This window comes from Tupaia chinensis, unplaced genomic scaffold (assembly GCF_000334495.1).
Source record: "Tupaia chinensis unplaced genomic scaffold, TupChi_1.0 Scaffold000217_1, whole genome shotgun sequence".
Classification (NCBI taxonomy): domain Eukaryota; kingdom Metazoa; phylum Chordata; class Mammalia; order Scandentia; family Tupaiidae; genus Tupaia; species Tupaia belangeri.
Window position 1 is genome coordinate 8601154 of NW_006159692.1, and position 15860 is coordinate 8617013.

At 38.4% G+C, this 15860-nt stretch overlaps 1 protein-coding gene across 5 annotated transcripts in view; it reads right to left on the minus strand.

The window, feature by feature from the left end:
- Window positions 1-15860, minus strand: part of MARCHF8 (membrane associated ring-CH-type finger 8) — an 86957-nt gene that overhangs the window by 41487 nt on the left and 29610 nt on the right. For 4 of the 5 annotated variants that reach the window (XM_006147688.3, XM_006147687.3, XM_006147681.3 and 1 more), the window contains exon 2: window positions 5356-5532. In XM_006147688.3, coding sequence (XP_006147750.1) covers window positions 5356-5457 — 102 coding nt within the window. In that variant the 5' untranslated portion in view covers window positions 5458-5532. Of the gene's footprint in view, window positions 1-5355; window positions 5533-8852; window positions 9022-15860 lie in introns of those variants that run through there. The other variant, XM_006147682.3, reaches the window with a different exon arrangement.

Sequence of the window (15860 nt, forward strand, 5' to 3'; positions counted from 1 at the left end):
GTCAAATTAGAAATGACTGAGTAAATAAATAAAATAAAATAAATCTTAAAAACATTTTTTTTAATCAATCCCTTTACTGCCCATGCTTTCATACCCTTAGAAAGTCCATCCATGCCTCCTAGATATGGTCCTAGGGTCTAAATGTTTATGTTGAAACTCAGATTTCTAATGTGATAGTATTAAGACATAAGGCCCTTGGGGAAGTGATTAAGTCATGAAAGCTTCCCTCAGGTAGAAATCACTGTGAAGAGTAGGCAATCACCAGCCACCAAATCTGCTGGCACTTTGATCTTGGACTTCCCAGCCTCCAAACTGTGAGTAATAAATTACTCGGTCTCAGGTATTTCGTTATAGCAGCTTGAATGAACTTAGTTAGACATGTGGGTATGCCCATTTGAAGATTATTTTTTGATGTGTCAGAGAAGAAAGGTCAATGGAAGACTGAGTGAGTAGTACTTTTGAAAACATCTGAAGTATAGATATTCGATAGCACAACTTGAAAAAATCAACTATGAAGAAAATGTCCAAAAATGCATCAGAAAGAAAACTTAATCAGGTGACAACTTCTATTGGATCATTGGGAAAACCATGATGCATTTTTATATAGAATAACATAGAAAAATATGTTATGACTTCCCTGGAGACCTGATATTTTGTACATCTACTAATGTGACAAGTAAAGGAATAATATCAATGATCAGAAATAATCACATTTTAAAAACACAACTCTTGGGGGAACCAGCAGTTGGCATAATGGCTATGTTGCTGGACTGCCATGTAGCCTACCATGGTTTGAGTCCTGGACCCGGTGGCTTAAACTCACAATGGGCACATGTGTGTGCATGCCCAGGATCCCAAGAGGAGAATGGAGGAGAAGGGATTGCGGCGTGGCCATCCCCTTTGAGGGGGGAGGATTCTCACTTTCTGTCTCTCTCTGTCTTTCTTGCGAGCACATGTGCCCTATAGCAAAAACCTCTCAAAAGAAAATTTTGTAATAATTATACCCTTTTTGGACCAGCAGTTGGTGTAATAGCTATGTCACTAGACTCCCATGTAGTCAACCATGGTTCGAGTCTCGGACCAGATGGCTTAAACTCACGCCAGACACATGTGCATTCGTGCCCAAGATCCCAAGAGGAGAGTGGAGGAGAAAGGACTGCAGCATGGCCATCCCCCAGGGGGATGATTTCTTGCTTTCTGTCTCTCTGTCTCTCTCTTTCTGGCAAGTGTACTTGTCCTATAGCAAAATCTCTCAAAATAAAAAAAAAAGAAAACAAACAAACAAACAAACTTCTGGGACCGCAGCCTAGAACTCAAGAGACTGGTTCTTCTGGAAACAACTTCAGAGAGAGACTATCCAAGGAACCCTGCAGGAAGGTGCCATACCAAGTTCTCACTACTCACATTGCAGTGAACCTTCAAAGTCTCGAGCCTTAGGTTCACATCTCACAACTCAGAAAGGCCACTTCAGACTCTCGAAATTGTACACCTTTTGGAGACTTTCAAGTAAAGCTGACCGAGGAAATTTCTTCCCCAAAGCACACTCTATCCTAGAAATAGACAGCTTTACACAAGATCACAAATCAAGACTTTTGGGAACCAGCAGTTAGCGTAATGGCTATGTTGCTGGACTCCCACGTAGTCGACTGCGGTTCGCGTCCCAGACCCGGTGGCTTAGAACTCACGCCAGGTGCGTGTGCATGCGTGCCCAAGATCCCAAGAGGAGAATGGAGGAGAATGGAGGAGAAGGGATTGCGGCGTGGCCATCCCCCGGGGGGGGGGTGATTTCTCACTTTCTGTCTCTATGTCTCTCTCTGTCTGTCTGGTGAGCGCACGCGCCCTATAGCGAAAAAAACTCTCAAAAAAAAAAAAATCAAGACTTTTCTGCCACCTTATGCTTTTTCCTTTTCCTCATTTCCTACTGTCCTAATTCTTTCCTATTCCCTACAGGGAAATTAGCGAGTGGCTTTAGTTCAAAATTATGTGCTAACACAAAAACAGAGGAGTTGTTGGGCTTGTAGTCTAATGCAGAAAGAAAAAGGACAGAAAAGAAAAAAGAGCAGAAAGAAAAGTAGAAGTAATTCCACCAATTCCTGTCTATGTTCCCAGTAAGTCACCCTGAAACCACAAAGGAAGAATGAAAAGCCTTTTTTTTTTAGAGGTTTTTGCTATAGGGCACATGCGCTCACCAGAAAGGCAGAGACAGACAGAAAGAAATCATCCCCTAGTGGGGATGGCCACGCTGCAATGCCTTCTCCTCCATTCTTCTCTTACGATTGTGGGCACACACACACACGCTCGGCTTAAGTTTAAGCCACTGGGTCCAGGACTCTAACCATGGTCGACTACATGGGAGTCCAGCAACATAACCATTGTGCCATCTGCTGGTCCCAAAAGCTATCCTTGATAATCTAAAGACTCTATGGAATCTTTCTTCCAAGAAGGAAACTCCAGGGACTCCTCTTGGCAGTAGTGGAGTACCAGTTGCATAAAATTCAAAGCTTGTCTATAAGTTGAGGAAATTTCCAGATTTTGTAGCAAATCAGACCTCCCAGGGTTTCAGATGGGTAAAACTACTAACCAAAAGTAGATGACAGCATGTGAGTTCAACAAAAACAGTTAAGGGGACATCGTGCAGCTTTAGATCTTCTTTTTGCTCAAGTTGGAGGCTTGTGTTTGGTACTGAAAAAAACTGAATGTATCTATCTCTCCCTTGATTTTATTATTACAAAAAGCTTAATTTAAAAGGCAGCTGATAATTGCTGTTTCCTTAGACAATGCCACCAAAGTAAAAAAAGTCAAAAGACAGGAACAGATAATGTGTTTACAGAAGCAACTAACAGTTGGTTTGCAAACATCCTAAATGGATAGTAGTCTGGGTTTTTCAAGGCTTGTTTGTATTTTCTCTATGATGTCTCTAGATTATTTTGACTTGTGTTCTAAGTACAAAGATTGGATACATCTTTAAATCAAGCCATTTTACGGAGAACTATGGTCCTTAATCATCAGCACATCCCGAACAAGGACCATGACCAACTAGAATCAAGTACTGTTAAACCGACAATACTGCTGGACCTTGGCTTATTTAATTTGGTCCAGTTTGTTTCACAGGAACTCTTTTGAAGGAGTATAATTTGATATTTTGATATCATCCTCCTGACAGTCATATTAGTTCCCTAGGTGTGCTGTATCTTCTCATGTCTTAAATATTTTGCAGTCAACTATTCATCAAATATAAAATGCTCATTTCAACCAGATCAGAAAGAACGTTTTTTTAAAAAAAAAAACTAGTCAACTTACAGATTCCATGCTGCAACCAGTACAGATCAGTGGGTTCTATGCAGAGAACAAGCCAGTCATTTAAACGGTGACAAAGAGTAGTATCAGTGTCCTAAGTCTCAAAACTGACTGACCAAAAGGGGAGAAGTGATTAAGCCAAACTATATTGGCCTGAGAAGGCATCCATATTCATATACTTGAATTCTTTTAAACGAACCACAACTTCATTAGGAGTCTGCTTCCTTAACAAAGTGCTGAGTCAAAGCCAATCACAGCAGTCAAGCTTCAGTCACTCACAGACAGTCCATCTTCTGAAATGTGTTTACAGGAGGCAAACATCAAGATGTGACTAATCCAGCTGTTTCTCTACCTCATTTCCCTCACTCCCACTTTCTGTAGTCACTTTTCTTTCCCATAAATGTAATTCAACCACACAGCATCTCGGAGTTCTTTGGAAATCATACTGGGCAGAGGCCGCCCAGTTCACAACTCATTCTCTGCTTAATTAAGTTCTGCTAAATTAGATTTGTCTACAGTTTTTCTTTTAACAGTGTTTTCACAGAATAATGGCAGAGTCTATCCCACAAAGTTTAAAATATTGAGTTGTCTGAAGAGCCATGATGCATTTTTGCACAGAAAAACAAAAATGTGCCATGACTTTTCTGACAACCCAATTATTATCTGGCTCTTTACAGAAAAAGCATGCCAAACCTGGAATAAGAAAGCTCTTAAAAAATCCTCTAGCTAGTCTTCCTACCACTCACTCAATTCTATCTCCAAAGTGCAGCCTCAGTGAAAGTTTTCAAAACAAAAATCTGATCATTCGCTCTTGTGCAAAAATAAATCCAAATTTCTTAAGATAACTTCCTCCGAACTTTTCTAACCTCTTGGCATTACCCAATTCAACTTCGTATTTGAGCTATTCTATTTTAACTTTTTCAAATTTATCTTGCTCTAACCTTTGGACCTTTAGCATGTAGTGTTTCCTTTCTCTTTCTTCTAGTTACAGATCACCATTTTAGGTCTCCACATAAATTCCATTTTCTCCAGAAAGCCTTTTCTAAACCTTTGGGCTGGAACTAGGTGGTCCTGAATTTCCTTTATCACTGACCTTATTCAATTCTAATGCATACTTAATGATCAAGACAGGTCATAAGCCATACAAGAGCAGAGACAGACTGTGCAATTAACTATAATAATACTCCTTACACCAAGAACACTCATAAATTTTTGCCAAATAAATTTATCCTTTCCATCATTTTCTGAGCATCCAAAGAACTTTGTCTCAGTGATTTATGAAAAGTAATCAGGGGACCAGCAGTTGGCATAATGGCTGTCGCTGGACTCCTATGTAGTCAACTGTCGTTCCAGTCCCGGACCCAGTGGCTTAAAACTTACGTGGGCACATGTGCGTGCATGCCCAAGATCCTGAGAGGAGAATGGAAGAGAAGGAACTGCAACGTGGCCATACCTCCGGGGAGGTGATTTCTCGCTGTCTCTCTGTCTCTCTCTGTCTTTTTGGCAAGCGCCCTATAGCAAAAACCTCCCAAAAAAAAAAAAAAAGTAATCAGGTGTACCTAATCAATGAAGATAAACATTTATATAAGCATTTATATACGCATATTATATTTACCCCAAAATCTGAAAACCCCAAAACCTACTAAAAAAACAGTTTCTTTCTTTTTCTTTTTAGCTTTGTGCTAGAGGGTGTGTGAGATCACCAGAGACAGAGAAAGGAAAAGTAAGCAATCATCCCCCATGGGGTTGGGGGAGACGGCCTCTCTGTAATCCCTTCTCCTCTAGTCTCCTCTAAGGATTTTTGGCACGCATGCACACGCATTTGGTGTGATTCTCAAGTCACCAGGTCCAGGACTCAAACTGCTGGCCATATGGAATCCAGAGCCTTAACCTCTACGCCATCTGTTGGCCCTGCAAAAGACAATTTCCTATAAGCACAACTATTTGTGTGCTTATTAGTATATTTACCAGAGAAAACTCTGATCTTTAGAGGTTTTGAAGACCCCCTAGATCATTTTTAACTAACATTTGATAAAATTAATGGCATTCTTCCATCACCTGTTCATCCCGCTCCTTTTCTTTGGTCTTACTTCTGTAGGCTCTAGCAGAGATGGCATCCTGGGGTGGAATGGCAGAGATCTGATGCAGTGGCATGCTCATCCCAGCCTCCGATCTGGTCTTCTTTACAGAAGAGAGTCTCCACTGGTAGAGTCATTTTGGGCCATGGACTTCACGCTGAGACAAGTGAAGAGAAAATAAATTTACTGTGCCAAAACACTTTAATTCTAAGAGTGAGATTACATGTTTTATTTATATTCATATTTATGTTTAAATGAGTTATAATGACACAAATACATGGTCTTTAAAAATGAAAGAATAAATATCTAGAGGAAAAACAGTAATAGTTCCCCCTTTTATAAAATGGAAGCACTTGAAAGAGGCTGGTGAGTCAGGTTCACGTATCATCAGAGATTAATTTTACAATGGCTAATTAGGTTTAAAGCACAGCAGTGTCTGGGGCAAATAGGTGGCATGGTGGTTAAGGTGCTGGATTCCCACATGGCCAACCATGCTTCAAGTTCCCTCTCTCTTGCTTCTCTCTGGTGAATTTAAAATAATAACAATAATAATAATAATAATAATAATAATAATAATAATAATGAATAAAAGTAAATAATTATTTTTAACTAATTATTATAAAATCCCAGCAGTGTCATCATTGTCAGAATTTCTTTTTAATTAATTTTATTATTATTATTATTTTTATTTGTTATAGGGCATGTGCACTTGACAGACAGAGACAGAGAGAGAAGGAAAGTGAGAAAGCAAGCTGCCAGGTCCAGGACTCAAGTCACTGTCGTCCATGTAGAAGTTTAGAGCCTTAACCACCACACTACCTACTGGCCCTAATCAGAATACTTTTCAAATTAAACCTTTGTTACCATAATCAAGCATTCATCGTGAGGAAAGTCATAATCTTTCCTGAAAACTATTCCCCGGAGTCCGTATAGTGGTAAAATCAGGTTATAAAGTCGAAAATAAACTCACGATATCTATGACCCATGCTTAGTCTTCCAAAAGTCTAGACTCTCTAGACCAGTTGTTGGAAATCTCTTCCTGCACAGGGCAAGATAAGTATTTTAGGTATTGTGGGCCAAATCTACTTGCCACTGCAGCATGAAAGCTGAAAGATAGTGTATAAATGAAAGAGAATGTGTATGTTCCAATAAAACTTTGTCCCCAGGTAGTAGACTAGATTTGCTCCTCAGACCTGTACCTTGCCAAATATTGCTCTAAAGGGTTTCCCCAGAAAAACTGTCACCACAAACACTCCTGCTAACAATGAAAAGGCTGTCCACTGTCCCTAGGTAAAATAACAGTGTACAGAAGCTCTCTTTAGTGACTCCAGACACACCTGCCCCTTTTCTGGCTTTCTCCTACCTCCCTCAGTATCTAGTAGCTGACTTGTGTGTTCTCATTCTCTTTCTCACTCCTCACTGCCTCCTGAGAGCTATCAAACTCTGTATGACTCTGTATATGACACCAATTAAACACAAATTATCTGTAAGATTTAACCTTGTCATGTTTCATATCTCATATTCATTATTTGAATTTTTAACAATTTAATTTTACTATTATGATTATTATTTTAATTTGTTATAGGGCATGTGCGCTCACCAGAAAGAGATAGAGATGGGGGTGGAGTAGGAAGAAAGTGAAAAAGCAAGCTGCCAGGTCCAGGACTCCAACAGTGGTTGGTCATGTGGGAGTCCAGCACCTTAACCATCCCCCCATCACACACCATTTAAATTTTTTTTTTTTTGAGAGTTTTTTTTTTGCTATAGGGCGCATAAGCTCGCCAGAAAGACAGAGGGGGACAGAAAAACAGAAAGCAAGAAATCATGCCCTAGGGGGGTCGGCCATGCAGCAATTGCTTCTCCTCCACTGTCCTCTCAGGATCTTGGGCAAGCACGCACACACACCCAGCCTAAGTTTAAGCCACAAGGTCCAGGACTCAAACCGCAGTTGACTACATGGGAGTTCAGCAATGTAGCCATTACACCATCTGCTGGTCCCTGGTTTGTTTTTTGGTTTTTTGGTTTTTTGTTTTCTGGAGAGGTGAATTTTAACCAATGATGTGTAATGGTTAATTTTGGGTATAACCTGACTGGACTGAGGAATACCTAGAAGCCCGATAAAGCATTATTTTGGGTGTGTCCATGGGGGTGTTTCTGAAAGATTAAGATGCCCATGTGAGTAGGCTATATTTGGATAACCTACCCTCGATGTGTATGGAATGGGCAGGAACATTCCAATCAAGGGGTCCAGAGAAAACTATATATAGAGGACAGATGGGTCTCTTTTGAGAGAGCAGGACAGATTTCTCCTGCTGCCTTAGAAAACAGAACTCAAAGCTCACCTGCTTTCAGACCCCAGGATTTACATGAGCATTTTCCCCACTCCCTGGGGTCCTCAGGCTCTCAGTGTTAGACCATGAGTTACATCATCTGAAGCCTTCCAACTCGAACTGAACTAGGCTACCAGTATCCCAGAATCTCCAGTGTACAGATGTCCTGGTGGGGGACTTCTTGATCACCATAATCGCTTCAGTCAATTCCCCAAATACAGTCCCTCTTAACTATCTGTACACATAGTATTGGTCTATCTCCATGAAGAAACCCGACTCACACAGGATAGAAGCCTCAAATCAAAAGAATCAATCATGGAACAGCCTGTAGCACATGGTTAAGAGCTGTGTAGAGAGCTGAATCTCACATAGCTGATCGCAGTTCAAATCCTGGCACTAGTGACTTGAAAAACATGCCAGGCACATGGGTGTGTGCACCCTAAAATCCTGGCAGAAAAAGGAAAAAGGATAATGGCATGGCCATGTCCCACAGGGTGGAGGGTGTGCATGGACTCTCCTTCTCTCTCTCTCTCTCTGTCTTGCAAGTGTATAATTGTCCTCTGGCAATTAAAAGAGAAAAATAATGAATGAATCTTGATTTGGAAATTTTCAATTATTAACCATTTACTGAATGTGAGGAGATGGATAGGAAAGCTAAACAGTGGAGCCTAACAACCCTCAGATCACAATTATCAAGTACCTATTTATTCTGCCTCTCCCAAACGTCTTCTCTAGACCAGAGGCAGGCATTTGTGAGGCTGGGCCACACTTCTGATGATGTCACTAATCAAACACAAGAACACCAGGACTCACACAATGGAGTCTTTTATACAACTCTTGAATCAACAAGCAACAAGAATGAACAAGAAACTGGAAGAGATCAATCATAGGCAAAAATAAGCTTGAAAATATTCTATTTCAAAAAGTCTAGTTTTAAAATGGATGAGCATTGATAATACCACCACCACCAAAAACAAACAAACGAACAAACAAAAAAACCAGGAAAATAGAGGTGACGTTAGTGTCCATGTATTTATAGGTCACCTACTCTATCTCATGAGGCTGGCACAAGATGGAGTACCACCAACAAGTGGTCTGCATGTTTGTCTTCAATCACATTATACAAGACAACAGGCACTTTACTTACTGTTGAGCTGCGTATGCCTTATAGTTTCTGGGAGATCACAATGGCCAATGGTGAGTAGTTTTTCATCACTAATGCACTGAAGTCTTATCAGAGATGACAAACTCCATGTGGCCCTTGGAATAGTGAAAATAACCACACACACAGCCTCACCACCTATCATACCAAGAGCTGCCTGTAATGCTTCTGATACAATCATCATTATTACATCATTGGTACATGCCCATGACAAGTCCAAGAAGGACTATTTATGTCAGAGAATCGAAATACAAGAGAGTTTTAATTTTTTTTACAGAGTTTATTCCTACCTTCAGGAAACAGACCTGTAAGTTTGCCTGAAGCAATCTATCTCCTATACCTGACATATTTAAGATTAAAAAAAAAAGAAAGTAAGTTTACAAACAAGTCCCAAAACAGACCATGCTACTTTTTATATGAATGTTCACATGAAAAACATCCATTCTTCATACTATTTTATTTACATAGTTTCCAGATATTTGTTTTCTATCAATTTAATTCATTTTTAATTAAGAACCATAGCTAACCCTCTGAGCTATTCCTGACATTGTAGGCCTGAGGACTTCAGTTATGTTAATGTAATTTGTGAAGCTGCATGTTCAAAGTGAACATTCTAGTTGAGAAAAAATAGACTCCAAAGATGATTGTTTAAGAGCTGAAAATGGATATCCCACGTTTATGGATCAGAAAACAATATTGCTAAAATCGCAATTCTCCCCAAATTGAACAAAAGAGTCAAAAAATTCCTATCACAAATCAAGGTGATTTTGCAGAAATTTGACAGGTTAATCCTAAAATTCTTATGGAAATTGAAGAGATTCAGACTCACTAAAACAACCCTGAAAAAGAACAAAGAGGGCTGGTTCATTTCTTGATTTCCAAACTTACTACAAAGAAACAGCAATCGAGACGGTTCAGTACTGGAATATAGATATTTAGAACAATTTTTAAAAATTTAAAGTCCAGAAATAAACCCATGAATTAGTGTCAACTGCTTTTCAACAAGGGTGTCAAGACCATTCCACAGGGAAAGGACAATCTTTTCAACAAATGGTGCTGGGTCAACTGGATAGCCACATGCAAAAGAATGATTTGGATCCCTTCTTCACACAAAGAAAAAACAGACAGCCTAAACATCAAATAAAACTGTTAAGCTTCAAAAGACACCATCAAGAAAGTAAAAAGACAACCCAAAGAAGAAAATCTTTGTCTATATTAAGATACTTATATCTGTAACATACAAAGAACTTTCTTAGAATTCCGTAATAGAAAGACCAAATAAAAATAACTTAGTTAAAAATAGTTTACTTGACATCATTAGCCATCAGAGAAATGCAAATAAAAACCAGAAAATATCACTTTCATTATGTCCATATTTAAAGACAAATAAAATAAGATACTTTGGGGATGGGATCTCAGTCTAAGCATAAAACTCATTTGTTCCATATACATTTTATACATAAAGCCTGAAGATAATTTTATACAGCACTTTTGTATTACAACTTCTATATTACAACATTTTGAATGTATTACAACATTTTGACTGCAACTGGTCACATGAAATCAGATGTAGAACTTTCCATTTGTAAGAATCGTGTCAGTGCTCACAAAAGGTTTCTGAATTTGGAATATTTTGGATTTCAGATCCTTGAATTAGCTTTTTCTAACTGCATACTTACATTTTTCTGTCAACATAATAATGCTTAAAAATAAAAAGAATTTCAGAGTATAATGGAAAAATTAAAGTGCAAATAAATTTTCTAAGAATTACTAGCTTCTAGGAACTAGTTCTTTCTATGAACTACTACTAAATTAAAGATGTTAAACATTTGTATAAAATCAGTAAGGTATATATTTTAATGTAAGAAAGTCATACATAGATAATAATGTCACCAATATTCCTATAAACCAACTAAACAAAAAAGCATGAAATTATTAGAAAGGAATGATGTAAAAACAACTCAAGAACTTTCTTTAATGTCAGAGGGTGCATGCAATATAATTACCAGAGAAAGAGAGCGAGTGCACTGGGGAGAGAAAGGGAAGAGCACCTCCCAGCAGGTCATGGCCACACTGCAATCCTTCCTCCTCTATTTCTCCTCCTGTCAGGATTTTAGACATGCATTCGCACATGGCTGCCATGTTTTTCAAGCCTCTGGGGCAGGGATTCGAACCACAATCAGCCACATGGAATCCTGCTTCCTAGACACAAGGTCTAACAATTGTGCTTTTAGCCAAATATCTTTTTCACAGAAGTTAATTCAAATTGTTTTTGTAAAAACATTAAAGTCCCCAAATATAAACAAGCAGGGCACAGGAACAGCCATTTCACAAATGAGGTCAGAGAGCTAGTAAACCAAAGCATGGCTCATCATTTAACTTTTAATAACTAAGAAAAGGCAACAACTGGGCAGAACCATTTTTTTCTTTACAAAATTCTACCAGAATACGGCAACACCTACCAATGAGCGATTCTGCATTGAGTCTGTTTTCTCGGAGCCTTATAGGAACACAATAAACTCAGAATGCTGATTGGGGGGAACTGTTGGCAAAAGGGCTCAAAAAAACATGAAAAACTTACCTTCAGTAAAATTGACCTGAGAAAATATGGAAATATCTACAAGCCCCAGAATTTTCAATATGACATTTACAACAAGGAAAAAAAAGGTAACTTCAGTTCTCTGAACTGAGGCAAAGCTAGATAAACTGTGGTACTGTAAGCAATAGAAAATCAGAAGTGTGATAAATGCAGTTGATAGGGACCAGCAGATGGTATAATGGTTACATGGCTGGATTCTCATGTAGTTGCCCATGGTTCAAGTCCCCTCTAATTTTGTTCTGGTGGCTTAAACTCACACTGGGTGCATGTGTATGTGTGCCCAAGATCCTAAGAGGAGAATGGAGGAGAAGGGACTGAGGCATGGCCATTCCCCTGGAACACCTTCCAGGTTTCTCACTTTTTGTCTGTTTCTGTCTCTCCAGCAAGCGCACATGCCCTACAGCAAAAATCTCTCATGAAAAAAAATCCAGTTGATAAAAAGGACACACATTACAACTACAGTCATGTGAATATACACCCAATTGAAACCCTAAGAGTGAAGTGATGAAAACGCTAAAAGCATTTTAATGCTATAGAGATATAAATGCTTTTTATTTCTCTATTTTCTAAATTTTTAGAAATGTTATCTTTAGAGTTTAAATTTTTTTTGTTTTTTATTTTTACTCATTTGAGAAAAAGAACACAAGCACACACATGTAAGGAGAGAGAGGAGTATATTTGGCAGGGTCTTTCCACCCCAAGATCCTCCTGCCCCAGCCTTCCACAGCTAGCTAGGACTACAGGCGCAGACACTGTGCCCAGCCTGTTTAGGTGGGGCCAGAACCTGAACCCAAGCCTCCCACACAGTCCAGCCATTGACTACATAGCAGCAGCATCCTGCTTACACCAATGCAGCTGGGCTTAAAAATACATTTTTTAAAAGAGCTAAAATAAAAAGCTGAAGTCACTTCACATAGGTTGGCAACAGTCACAGTTCTACGTTGTCAATAAATAAACACAGCCATAAAAGGGCTTCTTTTCTATGAGAAATGCATTGCTAAAGGTTTTACAGAATTCAATACTCATTTTCCTACAGGAATAAGGGAGGAGCCATGTTCTCAGGACACAGAGGCTTATAACCCTAGTAGGGTTTGCTTTATGCTCCTCTTAAAATTTTTTCAGCATTCCCTCTATTATATTTGCAGAGTACTTTAAAAAACATTGCATACCATGGAAACATGGAAACAGTTTGCCCCTCTTCAAAGTACTATTACATCTGACTTTCATCCCAAAGTTTTCTGATTTGGGAGACTGTGTTATTTCATATTTTATATGCAGTAAGACGAATTATATTTTAATGTCATACTATTTCTAGTTTTGCAAACTTCCCACAAAAGTGACTACAGTGGAATGGCCTTTATACGCCAATGGAAACAGAGGATCAGAACAGAAACTGAGCAGGCAGAAATGTAGCTTTGTAACATGGCAGACACTGGAAAGTTAGTACTTTTCACTGTTCACAAATCTGAGCATCTGCCCTGCGCTTACAAGGCTATCTGTTGTTTTCACTGCCTTTTCCCCGTGTGTTTGTCCCTGTTACAATGCTAGGACATATCTGTGGCAGGAACCATCATCTTTTATAGGACACAGAAAAGAATAATAAATACAGATTACTAGTAAACTTTTTTAAAAATCATGGTTTTTTAAAAAAAACTTACTGTTCTAAAATAGTGAAAGCCTTCTTTTCACCAAAGAAGAATGGATTGTTCTCTCTGAACAGATTTCCTTCTATGGAGGAAACCCACGTGCCCAGGACCTAATGGTGAAACTAGGCACTTTTCTATTTAAACAATATTTACTGTAAAATTTCCTCAATTTCCTTTCACCAATCCTACAAACTTACCCCACTGCCTAAAACCCTTCCCATACAATGTAAGCCATGCTAGCCCTGTAGCACAGGGGTTATGTGGGAGCTAAATCCCACATCATTGACTGCTGGTGAAATCCCAGCACCCAGCGGCTTGGGACCATGCCAGCTGAGCCTAGGGGAGGGTCATAGTATGGGGACCCTACGAGAGTGCCTACCCCTCTCTCTATATATATAGATATGTCATAGATCAATCGATCCATCTATCCATTCATCCACACATATATAATGGAGAAAATGAAGGAATAAACTTTAAAAATAAAAACTCTTTAAATAAATTCATCAATAATCTCTTAAAGGTACAAATGACATAGCATCCATGTTGCCAAAATATGAAACTTTTTTTAAAAAAAAATGAAAAGCACGCTTGAAAATTAAAAATAATGAATATAGAATTCAATAGAAGGGGGGGCTAGCAGATGGAATGATGAGTAAAGGTGCTGGACTCCCACATAGCTGACTGCGGTTCAAGTCCCAGACCTGGCAGTGATCACTGTCTCTCTCAATCTGTACCTCCTCTCTGTCAAATTAAAAATAAATAAAGTTACAAAAAATAATTCTTAAAAGAAAAAAAAATTCAATAGATTGGCTAGCTAGAAAATTAAGTTACAGAAATTGCCAAGAACGTGGGCCAGCAGGTGGCATGGTGGATAAAGTTGCTGGACTTCCACGTCGCCGACCACGGTTCAAGTCCTGGGCCTGGTGGTCTGCTTTCTCACTTTCCCTCTCTCTCTCTCTGTTCATTGTGAAAAACAATAATAATAATAAATTAAATTAAATTTAAAAAATAACAATACTTTTTAAAAAAGGAATTTCCAAGAATGTAATATAATACACAACAGAAAATAAGTGACAGAATAAAGAATTTATATATAAAAAAATATCTGCAGATCAGTCCAGGAATTCCAATATTTGACCCAAGAGAAATTCCAGAAAGAAGGCACAGAGAATGAAGAGGAGAGAAATAATAAAAGTAATTCCCAAGAACCAAAAGACACAAGTCTTCAGATTGAATGACCCACTAAACACCTAGCACAATGAATCAAAAACAAAAAAACAAACAAACAAACAAAAAAAACTCGAAAAACTTTCAAGGTATATACATTATCATAAAATTCTACGACAGCAAGGATAAAGAAAAATCCTAAAAAGAAAAATGTCCCAGCCAAATGAGAGAAGTTTACATTGCAAAAAGATATAAACTAAAATGAAATTAGACATCTCAAAAGCACAAATAGGTTCAAATGACAGGAACATACTGTCTTCAAAATTCTGAGAGGAAAATTTCAACACAATTCTAAACCCAGCCCAACTATCAAACAAATGAGAAGAGAGAATAATGGTATGTTGGAACATAAGAAAAGTCAGAAGATAAATTTTCCATGTATCTTTGTAAAGGGATATACTGGAGAGCAAAAAAAATCACATAAGTAAAATAATAATAAAAGTAATTGCTAGCAACATTTTTTTTAAAGGTACAAAAGAAATAACATAAAATCATTTGGTTCTATAACGAATACTACTTCAATACTGTAATACTGTGAACACTGTAATAACATAAGCAAGACTGCATATAACCAACTTGGGAATACAGAAAGAAGGAATGTGGGATATAAAAGAAAGTCAACAGATAATAGCTTATATTTGTAAGTCAAGAGCTACTATAAGCATATGGTCTGAAAACATGGAAGCAACTATTAGAAAAAACAACCATGGGTTTTATGCAGCTGCCAATGGGGAGCAAGACAAGGACTGTGGAGGAGTAGGGCAAAGGACTACTTACTGCTCTTCATTATAGGGACTGGATACTATAATCTCCCAACCACACTTCTAAAATTTGAAAAAGCACAGCAAATAAAACCAGAAACTCCTGGCCTTTCGTTAATTAATAAGGCCTGACCTTACATAAATTCCTCTGGGACTAAAATGTGACCTGAACTGATGGGATACTACTCATAGACTCATCACTTATACTACTTAGTGTAAATATTGCACTTCAATACAGACAGTAGTGTGTTTGATTAAAGGGTGTTACTTCAGGCCTCAATAAGGGTACTCAATTACATATAGCATACACAGAAGATTAGCTTCCTAAAAAAAAAATTCCAAAAATTTCTAAATTCCAAAATATTTCTGACTTAGTGGTTTTGAGCATACATTTCTGAAAATCTACGTGCATGTGTTAACTTTTTCTTTATGACAGAGCATGTGCACACATATGTGGGGTGGGGAGGGGAAGGGATGATGACTCTCAAAAGGGTCTGGTCATGTGAGATCCCTTTCATCCAGTCACCCAGCAAATCAGATATTGGGCACTTAAGCAGGTGCCTGGAATGTTTCGGGCTGACTGGGCTGGAGATACAGACCTCGGTTTCTATGTGCGATCCTACTTCTTTTTGAGCTGTGTGTTAACACTGCATCATGACGCCAGCCTCATGTGTTAATTTTATTTTTAAATTTTAAAGCTATCTTTTTTTTTTTTTTTTTGGGGAGGGTTTTGCTATCGGGCGCGGCCGCTCCCCAGACA